The sequence below is a fragment of the Protopterus annectens genome, chromosome 8.part0 (genome assembly GCF_019279795.1).
Source record: "Protopterus annectens isolate FY-2018-M chromosome 8.part0, PAN1.0, whole genome shotgun sequence".
NCBI lineage: Eukaryota > Metazoa > Chordata > Ceratodontiformes > Protopteridae > Protopterus > Protopterus annectens.
The window spans coordinates 641,608,181-641,632,165 of NC_056741.1; the positions used below are offsets into that span (position 1 = coordinate 641,608,181).

Sequence of the window (23,985 nt, forward strand, 5' to 3'; positions counted from 1 at the left end):
CATAATAATGTGGCAAGACTGTTGCACTGGGAATTGTGCAGACATTATGGTATTGAAGTGGCTGAAAAACACTGGAAACATGAACCAGAAAGCATCATAGAAAATGATGAAGTTTATATCACATGGGATCACCCTATTACCAACAGTTCAAAAGGTAGATGCTAGAAAACTAGATATAGTGGCTGAAGAAAAGAAGACAAAAGTAGTATTGATCATTGAAATTGCTACACCCAGTGACTTCAGTGTCTTGCATACAGAGAGACAGAAAGACAAAGTATCAGGATCTGCAGGCAGAAATGAGAGCAGCATGGAAGAAAGATACCCAGACAGTTCCAATTGCAGTTGGAGCAATGGGTCTTACAAAAAAGAATATGCAATCGCATTTAGATATGTTACCAGTCCAAGTAACTCCATACGAATGGCAGAAGGAGTCATTACTAGCCAGATTGCGAGTGCTGTGAAGAGCACTTTTGGTTGAGATCAAAGATTGAAACAGTACTAATTTCATGAACTTTAATCGTGCTTTCACTTCCCGTCATAGTATTAGAAACCCAAAAGATTTGGAGAAATTAAAAAAAGTAAGTGACTAGAGATCAGGATTGAATGCCAGTCCCTGCAGCTGAGTGACACAGATGAAGACCACTAAGGTACTGTACTGTGCATTAAACTATAGTTGCACTCTTTGCCTTCTTAGATTATATTATTCTTGATAATTAATGTTAATGGTTATGTTTCAATATGTAAAGTATGACTGGCAATGTAGAAAGGATGTGAAGCTGTTCAGAGGAAGACCACCAAAATAATAAAGGTCTTATCCCAAAAGCTATGGGAGAGAGACATAGTAGAGACCCTGAAAGAGTCAGCACAACCCTGAAAAGCAACCTTTTTCAGAAAAAGAATTGCATGCCAACAAGGAGGCATATTCTGAAAAGAGAGAGACTTTAGTGGAGGGATGTTCAGTATTGGTACATAAAATAACCTGACATAAAAGGTACAAGATTTATCTTAGAGTAATTGAGGGTAGGATGAGAAAGATCTAAGGCTAAATTGAAAAGAAGGGAGATTAAATTGTCAGTTTACAGTGGCAGCCTAGACGTGTCAGACTACAGGACATACAGTGCATATCTAAAGAGTCTTTTTGTTTGGGCATATTCAGGGTTTGCTTCTGAGTTCAGTAATGACTAAGTATTGAATATCAGCATGATGAAAGAAAGATTTTACCAGAACTGAAGGATTGCTGAAATACATTTTTTGGCCTGACTCTATAGTGGCTGTAGAATTCCTTAGTCCGTTCAGTGTTATACATGAAAATATAACATATCCTTTTGCGTTGAGTTGAAGGCATAATAGGGATTGCAAGCAAATATTAGAGCTGATGTTGGTAATTTTCTTTCCATTCATCACTGATGGGGTACGGTTCCGAGCCCTCGGAACTGAGTCGGCTTTTAACCAAGCTCGCACCAGCCAGAAAAACTTGTGAGCTAAGTCTCTACCCAGAATGTCCGTCTCCCTGTTATCTCAGATTTTGTTTGCTGCATAGCCGTAAAGCCACGTTTCAGCTGAGCTCTCAGCTAAGTGGAATCTTTTTTTTGATATTTGTGAAAATTTTTCTGGATATCTTCATATTTTACTAAGCTGTTAGTATTGCTAGTGTAGTTTATTCTGTGTAACCTTATTCTTTCCATTCTACCCATTGTTACCGTTGGTAAACTTCAAGTACCATTGTTGGTACATCCTTTTCCCTTACCCTTGTGATATTTCTTCAATACCATAGTTGGTATTGTTTCTCCTATTCAATCTGTTAGCTTTTACCTGTATTCAAGCATTTCCCTTTTTTCTCTTCATACAAGTGTATTGCTGGTATTTTGTGATTTTTTGAATGGAGTTGACTTCAGTATAGTTGGATTATATAGTTGAATGTGGTGTTTTTTTCTACCAAGATGTCGGATAAGAAGGGCACTTCAAGCTTTAAGCATTGTACTTCTTGTAAAGGCAAGTTACCTAACAGTGATTCTCATGATGATTGTGTATACGGTTTGGGAGTGACCCACCTTTCGGTGCAGCCTCCATGTGATATTTGTCAGAGTTTCAGTCAGCGCACTCTTAATGAGTGTAAAAATAAACTCATTCTGAAGGGGTTACTTAAGTCTTCCTTCTCAGAGGCCATTTCTGCAATGGAGGTCTCAACCCCTCCTTCTAAGGACAAAAAGAGATCCCATTCTGATGTTCATCGTGTTTCACTGTTGCAGTCATTACAATTGGGTTATCCTGCTGGCAGGCAACCCGCAGTCGGCCCGAGTTCCAAAGTCTAGATCTGGCGTCAGTTGCTGTCGCCTCCTTCCTGATGTCAGTGCGCCAGGGGTATAAAAGATGCAGCTGACGCCATTTTCTTCAGTCTTTCTTGCTGTGCGGTGCCCGAAGCAAAAGCAGTTCGCAAGTGCGCAAGTGCCGGTTGGCCGACTCCTGAGATTTTCAAATTCGAATTTCAGATCTGGAGTCTTCATTAAAGCTAAGTACCTCATTGGAGAAACTTTTTTCTTGCTCCAGACCGATGTCAGAAAAAGTTAATAATTGTATCTCTTGTGAGAAGCAAATACCTCATAAGGATTTTCATTCTTACTGTATTCCTTGCCTAGGCCCTGACCACGACGTTGCTAGTTGTCGGTTTTGTGCTAGATTTAACCAATGCACTATTAAGCGTCGGTACGATTTTGCATTTCATTACTTTGGCAGAAGATTCAATTATATAATGCCGTCGGAACAGCCAACTACCGGAGTTTATAAAAAGAGCAAAGAAGAAGAAAAGGACAGGCATCCAAGGTCCAAAACCGACGACGAGGCCTCCGTTAGGCCTGTCACCGGTTCTCCGGTTCTCAGTGAGGCGATTTCACAGCTCCTGATGCCCGCTACCTCAGAGCCACAGGCCGCTTCCGACTCCCACGTGGAGCCGACTAGGCCGCTGGAAACTCAAGGTATTGGACACTCGGAAACTATTCCCTCAGATGGGTCCGGAGCCACTGAGCAGGCATCAACTTCTGAGGGTGTTTTCAGGCCTACACAGTTATATGTAAAACCAACTTCAGCTTCAAAGGCAAAGACTAAAGCAGCTCTAAAGACAAAGAAACAAGTGCAGCATTCTCCTGGACAGGCCTCCATGCCTAAAAAACAGATGCTTAAAATGGCCGAAGACCTAATTACTTTGATCAGGGGTTCCCATCCCCCTCCTGATAAGAGGCCTAGGCAAGAGATAAAATATGAATCTTCAGATCAGGTTTCCATTTCCTCTGATTCCTCTTCTGAACAGGAATATTCCCTTCCTCCCTATGAGGATTCTGATGCTGAAGAATCTATCCCTTCAGCCTCTCCTCCTGAGGATTATTCTTTTGGGGAGACCCTGCATACTGTGAGGGAGCATTTCCACTGGGAGAGCCAAGATTACTCAGAATCCAAGAAAAGGCTCAGAGACTTCCTTTTATTATCTCAGCACAGGCCCCTTGCTATTCCTCCTGTTTTAGACATTGTAGATGATGTATTTTTAGAGTCCGGTCTGTCTCCTGACTCTTTACCACCAGCTCCTGTTAAGTCAGACAGATACTACAGGGTTCTGATTCACATACATTTCTTTACAAAACCCTGCTGCTGACCCAGAAACTATTTCTCAGGGTCCCAAGGGGGTCAAGGCTTCAACTGCAAAAAACCCTATCCCCTCTGATAGGGATTCAAGGGCCCTGGACAGATGGGGGAAAAAGATTTATACTTCCGCTACCTTGGCTGTAAGAGCTTTAAATTGTCAGTTTCATATGCTTAAATATCAGCAAGATCTTATGTCACTGCTTAAACAGAAAATGTTGACAAATTCAGAATGTGCAGAAAACAAAGAAATGCAGGATTTATTGCATGCAGCTGAACAAGTGGGAAAGCATACTTTGCAATGTGGTTTTGATTCTCTAGAGGCCTCCTGCAGGGCCGCTGTTACGGGTTCTGTCATTAGGAGGCATGCTTAGTTAAAAGAACAGAATCTGCCTGATCATGTTAAAGCAAAACTATTAGATGCTCCATTACAACATGATATCTTGTTTGGTGTTAAAGCAGAAGAGGTGTTGAAGAAAATGGAGGACAAAGCTAAATCTATGCAAACAGTGAAGGATTTCTTAGAGGTACAGCCTCTCAGATTTAGCAGGAACTGGCCTACAAAGAATTGGTCCTTTGCAGTGTCAGACAGGCCACAAAGAGGCAGATACAGATGCCCCAGAGGCAGATCACAGTCCCAAGGCTCATACAGGCCTAAACAATGGGGTGCTTCTACCTCCAAAAGTGGAGAGGAAAAATCACAGCCATACAGGAAACAGTCTCAATGACTTCCCCCTGCCAGCACCAAGCACTTATCTTCTGGCAGCTCCTCTGGGGGGAAAACTAGCACTTTTTTCACAAAATTGGCACATGATCACCCAGGGCAAATGGGTCTTAAATATCGTATCTCAAAGCTACAGGTTCTACTTTCACACCCTGCCAAGGCCAAACGGTATGCCAGACCTGCTACGCAATCAATGGGCAGAGGCACAAAAACATGTTTCATCCCTCATGGACATGAGAACCATTCAGCAAGCATCACAACAAGAGCAGGGACAAGGATTTTACTCAAGGCTATTCTTGGTACCCAGAAAGGACAAAGCCTGGAGACCAATACTGGACCTGTCTATCCTAAACACATTCCTGGATATTCCAAATTTCAAAATGTTAACTGTGCAGAAGCTTCTGCCCATGCTGGGCAAGAAGGCTTGGCTTGTGAATTTAGACCTAAAAGAGGCATACCTGCATGTCCCAATCAGACAATCATGCAGAAGATACCTAAGATTTATAGCTGGCTCAATGCGCTACCAATTCTCTGCACTGCCCTTTGGCCTGTCTACTGCGCCCATGGTCTTCACAAAATGCCTGGCACCAGTAATTGCATTTTGCAGACAAAGAGGAATACAGATATATCCTTACTTGGACGACTGCCTTACTCAAGCAGAGAACAAGGACATTCTACTACAGCATCTGGCATTTGTAAAAAGATTACTAACAGGTCTAGGGTACACAGTAAACGAAAAGAAATCAAAACTCGTGCCCTCTCAAGAGATAATTTTCCTGGGTGCAAGCTTAAATACAACTGCCCAGATGGCTTATCTCACGCCAGACAAACACAGACAACTGACTGCTTATTTCAAAATGTTGGCAACAAAGACCCAGTTATCTGCAAGAAAAATTCTGCAGGCTTTGGGCTTCATGGCATCCTGCATACTACTAATTCCATATGCAAGACTGCATATGAGGAAACTTCAATGGTATCTAAAAAGTGTTTGGACTCAACATTACCACAGCCTGGAAACAATAATTACCCTCATTCCCTGCCTGCAACAGGAGTTTCGATGGTGTGCAAAATCCTGTCACCTCAACACGGGACAGCCATTCACCTTACCCACAGCCAGGCAGACATTGACAACAGATGCATCGGATTATGCCTGGGGGGCCCATATGGCAGGAAGATGTATTCAGGGCACAAGTCCTCAAGTCAAATGCATCTACATATCAATCAAAAAGAGAATGCCCTGACAGCCTTCAAGGATCTACTTCATCCAGGACAACTACTGATAAAGACGGACAATACTACAGTCATGTGGTACATAAACAAGCAGAGGGGCACGCATTCCTACCCCTCTGCAGACTAGCCATGAACTTGTGGGACACAGCACTGACTTACCAAGTACATCTGCAAGCACAATTCCTGCCAGGAAGGATAAGTACTCTGGCATATGAACTAAGCAGAAACCTAATGGATCCCCACGAGTGGAAATTGGATCCACAAGTCTTCAGCATGATAACAAGGAACTGGGGATGCCCGGACATAAACCTATTTGCCTCCCCTCACAACTGCCAACTACAGAGATTCTGCACAAGGACTTATCACAAGCAAGCATGGAAAGTGGATGCTCTATCTTTCAGCTGGAAAAACCTAACAGTATATGCCTTTCCTCCTCTGCCTCTCCTTCCCAAGGTACTCCTCAAGGTCAGACAAGAGAAGCCAAAAATGATACTGATTGCCCCAGACTGGCCCCGCCAGCACTGGTACCCAATCCTAAAGAGCTTGTCTCAATGCCCAGCTTGGACATTACCTCAAATTCCTCACTTATTGACCCAACAAGACAGTATGATACTGCACAGCCAACTCAGGACCTTAAACCTGGAAGCATAGCGAATAATGTAGCCATTCAAGACACACCTCACTCTAAAGCAGTTTTGGATGTTATTTTGGAGGCCAGGAGGCCTAGCACCAGAAAATCTTATGCAGAAAAATGGAAGAGATTCTGTGCTTGGAACCAGGCACAAGGTATTGACAAGACTGTTCCAAATATTCCTTAGATTTTGCAATACTTAACTGAGATGCTGGATAAAGGCCTTTCCTTTTCATCAATTAAAATTCATGCCTCTGCCATTTTAGCTTATTACAATACAGAACCACCTATTTTTTCTCATCCATTACTAAGGCAGTACCACAGAGGGGCCAAAGCATAAGACCTCCAAGGAGAGCACCAATACCTGCATGGGACTTCAACTATGTCTTGGAAAAACTCACACTGCCTCCGTTTGAGCCAGCCTCTGCAGCTGATATAAAATTCTTATCCTGAAAAATAGCTCTGCTCCTAGCAATTACCTCCGCTAGACGAGTCTCAGACTTACAGGCACTCATGGCTGTGGAACCTTTCATCATTTTCCATCCTGACAGGGTTTCTCTAAGGACAAACCCTACATTTATGCCTAAGGTAGTGTCCAGTGTGGCCCTTAACCAAACAATTCATTTGCCTACCTTTTACCCAAACCCACAGAATAAGGGTAAGAGACTTCTGCATTCTTTGGACATTCACAGGCAGCTACGCTTCTACTTGGACAGAACCATAGCTTTCAGAAAGACTGAACAACTTCTAGTGGCATATGCTGCAGGATCACAAGGAAAGCCTATCTCGAAACAGAATATTTCAAAGTGGATAGGCCACTGCATTCGTTTCTGCTATTCACAGCATGGCAAATCAGTGCCTAAGGATATTAGGCCACATTCAACCAGAGCAGCAGCCACTTCAGCAGCCTTCCTCAGAGGAGTACCAACCAAAGACATCTTAGAGGCTGCAACTTGGAGGTCAGTGCATACTTTTACAAAGCACTATCACTTACCTCTCTACTCTAAATCCAGGGCAGGCTTTGCCACTGCAGTTCTGCAGGGCCTGGATAGCCTCTCCTAATCCAATTTAGCACCAGCCTCCCAACCTTAGCTTTGGGATTCAACCCAATTGTAATGACTGCAACAGTGAAACACGATGAACTTAGTACAGTTGTGTACCTACCATAAATGTAGATGTTCAAGTGTATTCACTGTTGCAGTCCAGGTTACCCTCCCAGCATCCACCTTTTCCTTGCTGGGAATTATCTGTACTTCTCTATTCTATACAACCTATGTGGTGTATTTTCTTGTAGATGAAGGAAAACTTGATTTTTGTGTATGCATGCTTATTTGCATAATTTAGCCTACCATTTTAGGGGCACCTGACATCTGGGGCAAGAAAAACTGAAGAAAATGGCATCGGCTGCATCTTTTATACCCCTGGCGCACTGATGTCAGGGAGGAGGCGACAGCAACCAACGCCGGATCTAGACTTTGGAACTCCGGCTGACTGCGGGTAGCCTGCCAGCGGGATAACCCAATTGTAATGACTGCAGCAGTGAATACACTTGAACATCTACATTTATGGTAGGTACACAACTGTACTTTCCTTCTTCACCATTGGGTGATCAGAGCAAGCCTGGGAAATCTAAGGTCCCTAAGTTATCGTCACAGCATAAATCTGCCTCTTCGGTTCAACTCAAAACCTTCAATACCGACGCCTGTTTTTGCACCGGTCCTGCCTCTGGCACCGATCATAGATCTTACTACACCTACTTCAACTTCAGTACCTGTAGCTACTTTGACTCAGGGTACACCTTCAACTACGCCACCGGTTTCCATTTTGGAACTGACCGTTTCAGCTCCGAGTGCCATTTCGACATCGAGCATTGTACCAACCTCACTGGATCTGACCCATTTGCTTCCGGTCTTGAAACTAGAGACTTCAGTGCCAGCAAACCTGGCACCACATACTTGATACTCCCCTCCGTAGATCCGTTTCTGGGCCAAGCGTATAGCCCTTTTCTCGATCGTCCTGACTCTCTGTCTGGAGTATCCACTAGATCCACCAGGAGCCTTTCGGAACATGACGTGGTGCATCTTGTTGACCAGCTGTTGGTAGCCAGGGGAATTCCCTCACTTTCTAAGACCCTTCCACCTACAGGACGTGGGTTGCCTTATCCATGGACTCCATCTTACACTCTTCCTTTGACCACCTCAGTTATGAAGCCTTCTGCTCCGACATCCTTCTTGGAACCCTTCTCCTCGGCACCTACAGTACATCTCACTCCGGCTTCGAGTTTGTCCCTTTGGTCTTCGGTTCCCGCCGAACTGGTCCTTCCTCAATTTGGGGATTGGGGGACCGGCGCATCGGCCCGGGGGAAGGTGCCGACTCTCTCCTCGATTCCTCCCTTGGCACCGATCGCCATGTCCGAGCCGATCTTGCTTGAGGCTCCATCCGTGGGGGTGGGGTCCGTCGGAGCGGGGTTTGTTCCCGGTTCTGAGGTTGTCTTTCTCAGTTCCGGGCTCCCATCCCTCTTTGGGCGGGTCTGCCTTCCGCACGATGGAGAGGGCTCTTGTTTCTTGTAGCATTCCCTTGATGTTGGAACCCCAGTTTTCACCCCCTGAGCTACAGCTGTCACAGACCACCACCCCTCGGGACACTGGGCAGAGAAGCCACAGGACACCCCTGTTCAGGGTACCTGCTCTTCCGAGTCCTCCTCAGGGACCCCCACTGAGGATCCCACTCATAAGAAGATGTGCAAGAGGAAGCACGTGGACACCTGAGGAGTCCTTAACGAAAGACACAGATTATGATGATGGTGAAGGGTCCCCATGGTCACCTCCTGATGATGTTTACTTCAGAGACATCTTGTAGATGTTAAAGCAGAGAGGTGACTGGAAGCCCCTCCAATACTTCGTCTGAGGAGTCCATGTTCCTGCAGGCTTTTCATGTCTAGCCTTCTACCTCCTGGGTGACACCGCCTGCCGATGAGCTCGTCCAGCTCGTCGTGTAACGCATGTGGAAGAATCCTGATTCCATTGAGGTGAGCCCTCGGAGACCAGACAAAATTCTTTCCCCTCCCGAGGAGAACCTGCACTGGTCCAAAGGATTACCAGTTGATGCTATGGTGGTGGCAGTGGCCACGAAAAAGGACTTGGCTGAGGAAAGTCCCGCTGTCCACCCGCCCAACAGGGAGTCCCGGGCGGTGGACAGACTTGGGAAGCGTGTTTTTGCATCAGGGACTTTTGCTATACGATCCCTGAATTATTTGGCACATTTTATGAGGCTCAGAGGGACATGATCACTGAACTCTCTGGGACGCTCACAGGACAGTTGTCTGATGAGGTCAGGGATAAAGTGGTCTCGCAGCTTGCAACCAATCAATATCTAACTCGTCCATGAGGTTGATCTCACACGCTACCGAAGGGGCGGCTAGAGAAGCAGGTTCAGGCATTGTTATGAGGCGTCATGCCTAGATGCGCATTTGTGACCTCACAGATCCCTTCAAGTCTTCCTTTTTGAATGCTCCCATTGAAGCTTTGTCCCTTTTTGGTTCAAAAGGACATGCTTGCCAGTTGCGAACAAGACAGAAAAACCTTGTCTGCCATAGGCCTACGTTTTTCCAACCCTCAACGTACCTTCTCCAGGAATCAGAGTAGTGGAAAAATGTGGCATAAGAAATCTCAGGTTCCCTTCAGTGCTGCACGTGGTGATGATACTCCCAGAGGCAGAGGGGGTCCTCACAATCAAGGCTCCAGGGACTCCTTCTCTGGACAGTTTTATCAGCGCTCCTGAGGGGCATCTCGATTGCTTACCTCTGGAAGCAGTCTAGGGTCGTTTCTCTCTGCACCAAGATGCCTGGCAGTCTGTCACCACCGATCGTTGGGTGCATAACATTATCACCAGAAGTTACATCATTCCCCTTTCTTGTCAGCCAAACTTTCCAAGAAAACTTCCCAACGTTCTACCCAGTCAAAGGGAAGAAGCAACTTCAGAGATTATAAAGCTGTCTCAAAAAAGAGTCATCCAACCAGTCCCAGCAGACCAGTGCGGATCCAGATTTTACTCGAGATTTTTTTTGGTGCCAAAAAAGACAGCGACTGGAGACCCATTTTGGATCTCAGCAGTTTAAACGAGTCTGTCACCCAAATCTAATTCCAGATGGTCATGGTTCAGTCCATCCTTCCCTTTTTAAGAGAAGGCAATTGGATGTGCTCTGTAGATCTCCGGGATGCGTATTACCACATCAAGATGGACAGACACTCCAGGAGTCTGCTTTGCTTCCGGCTAGGAGCCAGTCATTACCAATTCCGTGTGCTGCCATTCGGTCTCTCTACAGCCCCCTGTGTGTTCACAAAAGGCATGGCAGTGATAACAGCTCACTTGAGACTAAAAGGATTCCAAGTGTTTCCATTTCTAGACTACTGGCTCCTTACCACCCCCACCAAGCATCTTCTGGTAACAGCGCTACACCATACTCTCTCTCTAGCAAAACTCTTGGGAATAAAGATACATTGGGAGAAATCAAACCTTATCCCTACACAACAGATAGAGTTCACTGGAGCAGTGTTCAATACTCAGTCCTGTCTTGTATCACTCCCTTTTCACAGACTCCATCGACTGAGGCTTCAACTCCAGGTGATTCTTTCCTAAACAACAGCCTCTGCAAGAGAAGTTCTTCAGGCCCTAAGTTCTATGGCTGCATCATTTCCAATAGTGCCTCTAGCAAAACTACATATGTGGATTCTGCAATGGCTCCTTCTCTGTCACTGGTTCCCAAACTGTCATCCCCTGGATTACAAAGTTTTGAATAACCAACTCCTGCAAACAGGACCTGCTTTGGTAGATGAGGCCAGACATAGATCTGTGGAGCCACCCATTTCAGCCCCCCCCCCCCAGCCCACAGCCATTGTGACCACGGATGCTTCCCTGATCGGGTGGGGTGGCCATTTTTGGGGAAAGACTGTCCAAGGCACATGGTCCACCTCAGAGGTCCACCTGCATATCAGTGTTCTGGAACTGAGAACTGTGCTGCTAGCATTGCAGGCCTTCCATTCAGCTCTCCCTTCTGGGACAATTGCAATTCAGTCAGACAATATGTCAGTAGTCTGGTACATCAACAAGTAAGGAGGAACCAAGTCCTATCCCCTATGTCGAGAAGACATGAACATTTGGCAGTGAGCGATACCTTCCAACCACTTTCTGATTGCAATGCATATTCCGGGAGTCCCAAGGTGATTCCGGACAAACTAAGCAGATGCATCCTCATGCCCCAGAAGTGGTCCCTCAACCCCAAGGTGGCATCTGAAATTTTCAGCCACTGGGGCCAGCCTTGCTACAACCTTTTCGCTTCCCCATCAGACACCAAGTGCAGCAGCTACTTTGTCCAACTTCCCCCAGGGGGAGCCACCGAGGGACGCTCTGAACCACAATTGGCCCACAGGACTTCTCTGCACCTATCCTTCCATTCCCCTGATCCTACAATTTCTAAAGAAAGCTCTTCAGTTGAGATGCAAGATGATCCTCATAGCCCCATTCTGGCCTCGACAAGTTTGGTCCCCCTTCCTTCGGCCTAGTACCCGCCGTGGATTCTGGACCCTCTACCAGATCTGATTACTCATCCCCAAGGGTTGAGTCACCCGAACCTGTCCACTCTCAAGCTGACAGCTTGGTTTCTCCACTTCCACTAGTCACCAGGTAAGCTAATTTCTCCTCCCCTGTTCGAGATATAATTCTGGCCTCCCACAAACCATCCACCAGAAGACTATATCAGGATAAGTGGAAAAGGTTCCCCATCTGGTCCAAGGATAACATGCTAGACTCATATTCAGCTCCAGTTACTGCAGTGCTTCAATACTTGGCTAAGTTTTTTGATAATGAAGCCTCTGCCTCTACAGTACAAGTGCATCTAGCGGCAATTTCCACAATGGTATAGATGGCATCCCTCCCCCTTATCTCTTTACGCCTTTGCAAGGCTTTCCTCAAGGGGATCTCTCATCTCAGGCCTCCTCTCAGACAGCCCATGAAACCATGGAACCTCACTTTAGTTCTCCAGTCTTTGACTCAAAAACCCTTTGAGCCTGCTGCTAAATCTGACCTAAAGTTTTTGTTTTGGAATTCTTTGTTTCTGGTAGCCATTACCTCTGCCAGAAGAGTTTGGGAACTGCAGGCATTGTGTACCAAGAGGCTGTATCTGGTCTTTCATAAAGACAGAGTGTCCCTTGGATGAACCCATCCTTTCTTCCCGAAGTTGTTACTGAATTCTCTATTAACCAGTCCATTGATCTACCAGTGTTTTTTCCAAATTTTGCCAGTAGAGGGGAGTATTGTCTTCACTCCTTAGACGTGCATAGACAATTGAGATTTTACCTAGACAGGATCAAACCTAACCGTAAATCTGATCAGCTTTTCATTTCCTTTTCGGGACCCAAAATGGGAGAGGCTTTTTCCAGGGTTACATTATCAAGATGGCTAAGGGACTGCATATGTTTCACCTATTCCCTCCATAATGAAACCATGCCAAAAGTCAAAGCCCATTCCACTAGATCTATGGCAACTTCTATAGCGTTCCACTCCAGGGACTCCATGGATGACATCTGCGCAGCAGCTACTTGGGCTAAGCCTCATACCTTTATCAATCATTACAAATTGAACCTGGTCTCCAGAGGGAGAGCTGCCTTCAGCTCAATGGTACTCAGGAATATTCTTCCATAAGGGTCGCCCATGGACCTCAAGGTAGCTTGGGATTCTCTCCCATCAGTGATGAATGGAAAGAAGATTAACAACATCAGATAAAAAAAGTTATGTCTTACCATAACGTTCCATCTGTGTTGTTCATCTTCTTTCATTCATCACTTCCCACCCCCCCCACAAAGGTTCCTGGGGGATGCTTTGGGTCTAAGTGGTGCCCTAGGGTGCTTGCGCAGAAGTGGCCTCGGCTTTACTTCCTTTTCTTAGCAAACTCGATCTGAGGTAACAGGGTGAAGGGCATTCTGGGTAGATTCTTAGCTCGAGAGTTGTTCTGGCTGGCATGAACTTGGTAATAGGCCGACTCGGTTCAGAGGGCTCGGAACCGAAAACCATCAGTGATGAACGAAAGAAGATGAATAACACAGATGGAACGTTATGGTAAGACATAACTTTTTTTCCATCAGCCACAGTCTCTGGCTTCCAGTCTATAAGACCTTTTGGATAGGGATTGGAGTAAAAAAGAATAATAAAATCAGTGCATAGCTGACAACCAGAAGCCCTACTGTTTTCTGTGTGAAAAATAAAGCATTATGACATGCATAGGTTGTGTATTTTAAAGTTATTTTATTTGATTAATTTATTTATTCATTTGCTTGCAGCATGTTGTTCAATGTGTGTTTGTTGCAATCAGAACCATTGGAAACATCATGATTGTCACCACACTCTTACAGTTCATGTTTGCCTGCATCGGTGTTCAACTCTTCAAGGTAAGCTTTTTCTCTGCAAACATTTCCGTGGGACTAATATGCCATTCATCTGGGGAGAAGTATTTAATAATGCTAGATGCCTACAATGACCAGATTGCTTACAGTGGTATAGTCTAGTCCTCCAGGGATTTATGGTGTATGTACAGCATATAATAGGTAGGGTTTAAGGAAAAGCAAAACAAACTAAATTGCAATTTATGACTTAATGGTTAATAAGTTATATAACACTAAAAATATATAACAATGCCAAACAGTAGATGAAGGCATTTAACATGAAAGTCTTTTAAAATGACTGTCAGTATGAATATATATTTTTTATTTATTCTTTGTTGACTAGGTTAGTCCCTGTATGCTGGTGGCCTCCTTTCAGGTATACTGAGTAGGGTAATTTGGCTAGGTAAACTTTAATAAGTGCCATTGGGAGGTAACCATTGGAAATATCAGGAGCTGAACTGAATGGCTAAAAAAGCAGACTTAAATGTACCAAGTTCGGGATGGACATTTCCTAGAATATTCCCTTTTCGCTGCAGTATGTTGATCTTAGAGTTGATGTATATAAGTTTGGGGAGTGTGGGGCAGGCTTGTTTTTCGTATGGTGAATGCTTTGTATTTACTCCATTAAAAGTATTCTCGAGTTAAAAAAAAAAATGGAACATACCAACTTTTACTGAAACACAATAGGATCATAGGTGTGTACTAGGCTAATGGCCCTGGAGCCTTTACAAGCCTAGCTAATAGAAATGCCCTGGCATCATGCTGCCTGACATTAGTTCCCAGTGCCTCTATCAAGAAGAGCCACTGGAGTGATCCCCGGGGTGAGCTTTCTATTTCCCATTCACTCATCAAAATTTCTATTGGAGAGGGCCAGTGAGGTGCTCTTTTTGACATGTATGGGAAGTCTATTCCAGAGCATGGGCAGTCTCTGGGTTATGAACCTGTCCCTCCAGCATGTTCTGTTGATTGTGGTAATGAGGTTGAGGTCTCTGGAGCGTGTGGTTCCGAGGGATTGGGTTTCTTTCTATGTAGCATTGCTAACAGAGCTTGGTTGGAAATGGCTTTGTAAGTCAAGCAGAGATCACCTCTTAGTAGACGATATGAGAATGAGAATAGCTGGAGTTTTTTTGAGTCTGTCCATGTAGGACATGTGTTTAAGGCCTAGGATCCTCTTCATGAGTACTTTTGTGGCCTTTCCAGTTGTTGCATGTGTCTAGTGAGGTACATGCCAAATGGGGCATTATACTCGATTATTGGCCAAATGAGGGAAGAGTAGGGAGAGATGATGACCTCTTTTGTCCTGGATGCAAAACCCTTGGTAATGGGATGTGTCACATAAAAGGACTTTCTGACCACAGTGACAGTGTGCTGGTCAAAGGAGAGATTGCTGTCAACCTGTGTCCCCAGATCTCTTATAATACTTTCAGTGCTCAGTGGGCTCTTATTAATGTGGTAATTAGTGGGAACTGAGTTTTTCCCAAAGGGGATGACGACACATTTTTTGGCATTAAGCTTAAGGCCATGGTTTTGACACCAGTCATTGGTCTCTGTGAGGCCTTTCTATAGGCTGTCTACATCACTTGGGGAGTTAATAATGGCTCCCAGCGTGCAGTCATCTGCAAACTTTCTTAGCCAGAGTCCCTCCATGTTGGCCTGGACTTCTGAGAATTAGATGCCAAACAGGAGAAGACCCAGGACTGATCCCTGTGGGACTCCACTTGTGACTGGTCGGCAGTCTCACTTGGAGTCCGCTGCTTTCACACTGTGTGTTCTACCTGTGAGCCAATTTACAACCCACCTAGGGATATAGGGGTTGATGCCTAGTTTGGCGAGTTTATCAATAATTCCTGAGTGGGGAATGGTATCAAAGGCCTTGGCCAGATCAAGGTAGACTGTATGAACTGCCTTGCCCTCATCCACAACTGTGGTGACTGACTCAAAGAGGTCAACCAGGTTGAGCAGGCATGATCTACCTTTCACAAAACCAAATTGCGTGGGATTTAGAGTTTGGAGACATACCTCTCAACCTGGAAACATCAAAAATCTGGACAAGGCCCATGAAAAATAGGTAAAAATCTGATTAACATCTAATTTGCATACACACTTGCGTAACCCCACCCACTCCAATGGAATTGTGGGATACCAACTCAAAAGCAGAATGAAGAACAGAAAACCAAAATATAGCACCAGAGTTCCCCTGCAGCCATTCCAATGTTCCATTACCTGGCTATTTCACACCATTTACCATAAACATTAATGTGTGTATACTGCTTTACTTCTACAATGATTATATGGATTTTATTTTTACATTTTATAGCACAATGCAAACACTAATAAACATCTGGTTGCTAAATAAAGCAATACTGTCTCGCAATGAAAATAGACTTGGCATTAAAACTTCTCTGCCCTTGAAACTCACATTCATTGAAACAGCATTATAACCCACACCACAACCAAAGTCACCTACCATAACATACATCAAGTACAGGGAGTGGTACTTGCTAGGCCAACTTATGTTCTCCTTTCAAACACCTGAACTTCTCAATAGACTACTCCTTTCGCAACTCAGTAGAAATCTGTATTTTTCTGAGACAGAACCCTTGCTCCCCATGCCTGCAACATGTTCATCTGTATGCAGTAACCTGTATTAAGGCCTATTTGCCAACATTGAACATCTACTCAAAAACTTTAGTTTAATATACATGGCATTCTACCCAAAAATGGATTATCTTTAAATAGCCCGGAGAATGTTGATATCCTTACAGTATGTGCCAAATTGTAATTTATTCCCAAAAAAAAAAAATCTCTGTAATAAAACTTCCTTCTTTTACATGCTTTCCCATTTGGTCCAACAAATACAGAATTAATTTGCCTGTAAATTTTGAGGTTAATATACATATGTAACCCAAAAATAATTCTTACTAGATCATTGTCAAATGCTTTAAAGGTTAGGCAGAGCTTGTTTCTAAAAAAGCTAAAGTTTAAACTACGAAATTTCAAATACTGCAGCTTGGAAGAATAATCCTCCATTTCCCTTCAAGATTGTGTCTCCCAAACACCAAGATAGACAGACACACACATTTTAAATTATTTTTCAAATCAGAAAAGTTTTCTACATCTTACTCAACATAGCCTTAAGTCAGAAAACCTGCTTTCACTAATCCCACTTTGTGAAAGTGATCTCCCTTTGACAAGGAGACAGAGTACAGATAAAATGCACATTCATATTAGGCTCCAACCCATTCAACAGTAATGCTATAACAATATTTTTTTCCCAAGGTGACTCCAAATCATGGTATCAGAGCTGTTTGTCCACACCTGTAAGTACACTTTGGCACATGCTGTCTGTATTTCATTTCTGCCCCTACAGTTGTCATACAGCATACCCCATAGCATTCCCTTCAGCTATATAAAATAAAACTGTGTTACCCTTGAGTTCACAGGTCTGCAAGTTTTGGGGACAGATGGATAGTAGGGTATGGAAAATGTCATTGTTATTGATAAGCTCTTGCTACAAGAACTAAGGACATATGGGTGGCATCTGTTGTGTAGAAGGGGCCCTTTGTGGGTAAATTGTCCACATCTGCCTCTATATGTGTTTCTTACATTCTATTACCTCTTGTAGGAGGCCACATTTCTTACTCTCCATCTCATTTGCACCTCATCCAGGTCACAGTCACTTAATATCCCTTTCAGTGAAGATGATTAATCCGAGTGCAACAAGCAAACACAGTAGTCACATATCATGGTTATCTAGTAGCAAAATATCACAGGTGAAAATTATGTTTGAATACCCTCAAAATATCCACCTGTGCATCAAGCCACAGTTACACAGTGGCACTTTCTCCCCTTTACAAGAAAAAATAGTATATGACATGGCATACCTACCACCTCAAGAGTTGCATCTCAGACACTTGTCATACGCCCCCCCCCCCCCGGCCCCCAAGAATGTGTGTATGTGTATGTGAGTGTGTGTGCGTGTGTGTATGTGTGACATCTGGCAGCTAGCAATTTTCAGTACGTACTCAAACATACAGAGACTCATCACCTATATGCATATGTGCACACACACACACGCACACACACACACACACACACACACACACACACACACACACACCTTACCTCTAATTACATCCAGCGAGCATCCGTCTTTTTCTAAATAAAATCCCAGCTGGCGAACATCTTCTGAATAAATAATCCAGCCAGTGTCTTCAAACTCCTTTCCTCGAGCATCTTCTCTGCTAAATAAATAGATCCAACCTGCGAAATCCTTTCTGGCTCTTCTTTGCAAACTATTACTAAATAGATCCATCATTCAGCCAGCGAAAACATTTCCGGCTCTGGTGATTGCCGCTCGCAAAAGCATTTGAACCAGAGCCAGAAATATGTGATACGTGATAAGTACGAGTGCGAGCTGAAGTCCGACATGCTGGTGGAGCTGACGTCATCGCACACTTGATGACGTCAGCTCACAAAGTGCAAAAATTAAAAAAATAAAAAAACAGTGCGAATAAATCGGAATTGAAGGGGTGCCACTCGGGAATCGTGGCACCCCATTATCTGGACCCCAAAACTCGGAAAAACGGAGTAATTCGGGACAGTTGAGAGGTCTGTTTGGAGATTCCTTATATCCGTGTTAATTAGGTCCATGATGATGCGCTCCATAGCCTTACATATCATACTCGTCAGGGTAGTTGGACGATAATTCCCAGGGTCTGTAGTCACTCCTCCTTTATGGGTGTACTCTCCAGTTCATCTGGTGGAATTGGGCATCCTGAGGCAATGTCACAACTGCCTCATGTATACAGACAACACTCTCCTCTTACCTCTAGACACAAACACTTGTGAGAGATGCAAATACACAGCCAGACTGGAGGCTAAGCGCTGTCAACCCATGACTGTAACAGACAGTCAAGAGGATAAGGGACACACTTGCATCACACCACCTGTCACACATGAATCTACAAAACAAGCACCGGCAAAACATACGCATAAATACACAAAAACATATTTGGAGGCAGTAGGTACCAATCTGAAAAAGAAACAGTGCCCTCCAAAGCAGACAAGCAAGCAACCTGCACCCCCAAACACAAGCCAGAAAACACATAATTCACCTCAGCAGTGTGCCTCACAACAGCCCTTAAGGCAAAACACCATACCTAACATGCTAGTAATAGGAGACTCTCTAGTAAGGCACACAGATGTTCTACTCACCAGGCTGAACAAGGAGAAGGTTACTGTCAGCTGCCTGTTGGGTGCTCGGATCCACCACATAACACAGGCACTTAGGTCACTCCAGAACAAGTACAAGTATGACGCTGTCATTGTATGCTCTAAGATGTACCTCCCTGGACTACATGAAAAGAGACATTTAGGAGCTCTCTGATCATGTAGCCCAAGCTGGTATGACCCTGACCTTGAGTAGCATACTACTACCTTCACCTAGAATGATACCACAATACAAAGACAAAATGATCAATTTCAACAATTGGCTAAGCTTCTGGTGTCATTCTAAGGGGATCCAGTGTCTGTCTGCCTGGGATGACATGATAGACAAGCCTCGCTGTTTTGCCAGAGATGGGTTGCACCTGTCAGCCCTAGGTTTTCGAATACTGGCCAAGGCTCTTGCCGGCCCCATAGTGCCTTTTATAGGCAAGGCTCTAAGGACAAACCAACCACCGTAACCAGCACAGGTAACCAAAAACTAAGGGTAATGCTACTCAACCCCAGAAGTCTCAACCTCAAAATGCATACACTCGAGGCTCTCCTCAGCATGGAGAAAATCGATGTTTATGCAGTGATGGAAACCTGGTTCAAGGCTCAAGAGAGCACCCCAGCACTGCCAGGTTACAATTCATATCATACCTTCCGGCCTCAGTTACCGGATCGCAGTACAAAGGGCGGAGGTGTATCCATATTCATCAAGGATACCCATATCTCCAGGTTAGTAGTGCAGCATGATGTCCCAGAGATCATCCATGCGCAACTATCAGCAGGTAAAACCACATTTCAATTTGTAGCCGGTTATAGATCGCCCACCATGTCCCAAGATGCTCACTCTGCATTCCTTGAGACATTGGAAAATATAAAGGTACTACCCAACACCATAATCTTGGGTGATTTCAACTACCCTGGTATAGACTGGGCGAACTACCAATGTTCCAACTTCTGTGCTCAGCGATTCATAGAATTTATAAATTCAAATGCCCTTGAACAACTAGTATGTTCCCCCACTAGAGGGGACAACATATTGGATTTAATCATCACAAATATGGGCGCCCATTGTACCACACCCATTATCACTCCCTCCTTGGTCAGATCCGACCACAAACTAATAACCCTGGACATCCTCACCCATCCACCTCCCCCAGTCAAAGAAACCGTAATCAAAAACCTTTCCAAAGCAAACTTCAAACTACTTGAATCCGAAGTGGAAAGCTTCACTATTCCCTTGCAGAAGGATAATGATATCCAGGATGCGGAATCCTACACCAAAGCACTCTGTATGTATCTTCAGGATTGCATGGACCGTGCTATCCCAAATAAAACCAAGACTCCTTCCTCAAGCAAGAAGAAACCAGTCTGGTGGACCCCGGCCATAAGCAAACTTTACAATAAAAGGAGGAGACTTATACAAAAAAAGGCCAAATCTCAAGTAGAAAAATCATCCCTGATCAGCATTTGTAAGAAATTGAGGGCCCTCATCAAGTCAACTAAAGCTAATTTTGAAAAGAAAGTTGCCAAGGATGTCAAGGATAACCATAAGGCCTTCTATGGCTATGTCAAAAACCTAAATGGCAATGCTCAGGTCTGTTCTGAGCTAGTACAAAATGGAACAAAATACACTGACATTGCCAACATCTTGGCTGACAGGTTCAGTGCAAATTCCCCCCTCCCCCACCACCTACAGGGCCTATTACCATTCCAGGGGATTGTGTAAGTCCAGTTATTACTGATATGTTGGTTAACAAGGCTCTATCTAAAGCTAAAAACACTGCCTCCATGGGACCAGATGGTGTCCCAGGCTGTGTCATATGCGAGCTCCAAAAGGAATTAACTCCGGATCTTAATACCCTGTTCAGTCTCAGCCTCTCCACAGGGTATGTGCCCATAGAATGGCGCACGGCAACGGTGGTCCCGCTACACAAGGGTGGGGCCACAACTGACCCTGGGAACTACCGACCAATAAGCCTGACCATTCTGATCTGTAAGGCTATGGAGCGAATCATTATGGAACTCATAAATGGAGAGATTGGGAACCTCCAGTCGCTGGACCCCACACAGTTCGGCTTCGTCAAGGGCAGACCATGCCTCCTGAACCTGGTGGATTTCTTTGAGACAGTTACTCAGGCTATAGATAAGGGAAAGTAGGTACACATGGCTTACCTTGACCTTGCTAAAGCATCTGACACCATTCCCCATTCAGGTATTATTGATAAGCTCACCAGCCTGGGCATAAACCCTTACGTCACAAGATGGATCGCAAACTGGCTCTCAGACAGATCCCATAAAATAAGAGTAGCGGGATCTATGTCCGAATCCAGACCAGTAACGAGTGGTTTGCCTCAGGGCTCTGTCCTGGGGCCCCTCCTGTTTGGCATATACTTCTCAGAAGTACAGGCAAGCACAGAAGGGCTAAGGCTGACTAAGTTTGCGGACGACTGCAAACTGGGTGCTATAATAGAGTCTCCGGCTGACATGGAGATCCTCCAGAAGGGCCTAAATAAGACTGGTGCATGGTGTCAAAGCCATGGTCTCAAGCTAAATGCAAAAAAATGTGTAGTAATCCCCTTTGGAAAAAACAGAGTACCCGCAAACTACAACATAGGAGGTAATCCCCTAAAATCTGAAGAAGAAATAAGGGATCTAGGGACCCAAGTAGATGGTCAGCTTTCCGTTGATAACCATGTTGCCAAAGTGGTTAGAAAATCCTTCTATGTGACCCATCTGATCATGAAAGGGTTCGCGTCAAGATCTAAGGATGTAATGGTGCCCCTCTACTCTTCCCTCATCAGACCCATTATTGAGTACAATGCACCAGTTGGAATGTACCTGTCTAGACATTTCCAGCAGCTGAAGAGACCACAGAGGTACCTAACCAAGAGGATTACTGGCCTCAAACAGTTGCCCTATGCAGCACAATTGAAAAAGCTAAGACTGTTCTCTGTTGCATACCGCTTTCTCAGAGGCGATCTCTGTCTAACGTACAGAGCCATGTCCAACCCAGAATTGTTGAACATGCTCCATCTTAGCAAAACCAAATCTACTCAAGCTACATGCTCTAGGGATATAAACCTCAACACAACAATGAATAGAACATGCTGGAGGGATAGATTCCCTTCGCAGAGACTTCCCTTACTATGGAACAGGGTCCCGATCTACATAAGACAGAGCCCCTCACTATCACTCTTCAAGAGGAACCTTGATGAGTGGATGGGTAGCAGAAAGCTCACACCGGGGATCACACCAACAGCACTACTAGATAGGGGCCAAGGGTACTAGCTGCTAGTACAAGGGTCTAGGGAACTACTAAAAGGGTGGTGAATACCGCATAACGTGGCTGGGCTAATATATGCTTTTGGGCAGATAGCTCAGTACCAACCTATGAACCTATGACTGTAACAGTGTGCCATTCGGTAGGGACAAAGCCTGAGATGAGACTGTGATTGAACAGGGCACACAGATGTGGTGCCAGTTCACTTTGTAGTTCATGTAGAACACATCCAGGGATATTGTCGGGTCCCATGGAAGCTGTAGTCTTGGCCTTGGACAATGGAGCTTTAACCTGTGCTGCACTAATGCTGGGTGCCTGGCATTCCTCCGGTATTGTGATTGGTCCTTTAGGGGGTAAAGTTGGCACTGAATCTGTCTGCCAGTATGTTGGCAATATCTGTTGGCTCAGTATAGGCGGTACCATTGTGCAATAACTCAGAGCAAACCTGGGTATTGCTGTGGAAATTCTTGATATAACTATAGATGGTTTTGTGGTTATTTTTTAGTGTCTGCTGCAATTCTGCCTTCATAGCTGGCTTTAGAGGTTTTGATGAGGGATCTCAACTTTTTGTTGAGGCTAATAAGGGAGTTTTTCCAGTCTTGGGACTTCACTTTTTTCTGCAACAGTTTCTTCCTTCTGTTGTAGAGTTTATTAATGGCAGGGGACCACCAGATAGGCTTCCTTTTTTTGGAGAAGAGCTTCATGGTTTTGTTGGATATGGCTAGTTCCATGCATTTATGTACGTGTTTGTACAGTCCACTGGTTTATGATTCGGCAGTCTTGCATCTATTTTCCATTGACATGGGTGCCATGAAGTTAGCCACCTCTCTTTTTAGGAGCCCAAAGTCAGCTTTGGAGAAGTTTTTCATGGTGGTTACCTTTGTGGGAGGGGGGATGTGGATTTCCATGGTGATTAGTTTGTGGTCGGGTCTAACCAGGGAGGAATTAACAATTGGTGTAGAGCAATGGTTGCCCATGTTTGTAATAACCAGGTCAAGGATGTTGCTTCCTCTAATGAGGGGTAAGAATGGGCTGGTGCAGGGCACTGGAATTGATGAATTCCATGTATTTTTGTTTGTTTTATAGCTATGTTTTTTCATTTCTTTGCTGTTTAATTGTCATTGTTTTCTTCAGTATTAGATGTTTACTTGTTTGTTTTATTTTTCATATGAGGTTTAGGTTAAATTTTTTATTTTTACTTTCATTGCAACACTTTTACTTATATTTGGTATCTGAGGATTAATTTAATGTCAAGTTGAATTGTTCATATTGTGATGTGTCTGATCAATAGTATGAATTACCATGCTAGTACATGCTAGCATACTGAGATTTGAGGAAACCATTTTCTTTATTAAAAAAAAAAACAGGTGAAAATGCTTTAAAATAATAATGGTGAAGTTGTCCTATCTTGCCTTCATTCTTTACTGATGGGTTCGGAACCGATCCTTGGTTCTGACTCGGCCTTTTACAAAAGCTTGAGGTCTTCAACTAGCTCGTGGCATATCCCTATCTCATGATGCTCTAGTGCCTTCCCCAGATCTCATTTGCCGCTGAAACAGATCGGGTGATTCTTCTAGCTCTGGTTAAGTGGGTGGAAAACGTCTTTTTTCTGTATTTTCTCTAGCTTTACTGTAATATGTGTATGTTTACAAGCATATTGTGTGTATTCTTTAACTCTCTTATTTAAATAGCATTTGACTCGATTTGTGTGTATTGTTCACTTTTTCTGGCCTCCTTTTTTATTTAGGCCTAAATACTTCCCTATCCCATTTTCTGTAATAGTTTGGTCTATAATTTATTTTCCTGTTTGCCTTTAGAGTGCTTTACATCAGCAAAA

General features: G+C 44.2%; 1 protein-coding gene across 1 annotated transcript in view; it reads left to right on the plus strand.

Moving 5' to 3' along the window:
* Positions 1 to 23,985, plus strand: part of CACNA1F (calcium voltage-gated channel subunit alpha1 F) — a 4,101,209-nt gene that overhangs the window by 2,660,948 nt on the left and 1,416,276 nt on the right. The window contains 1 exon segment of the mRNA XM_044079296.1: positions 13,550 to 13,657. Coding sequence (XP_043935231.1) covers positions 13,550 to 13,657 — 108 coding nt within the window.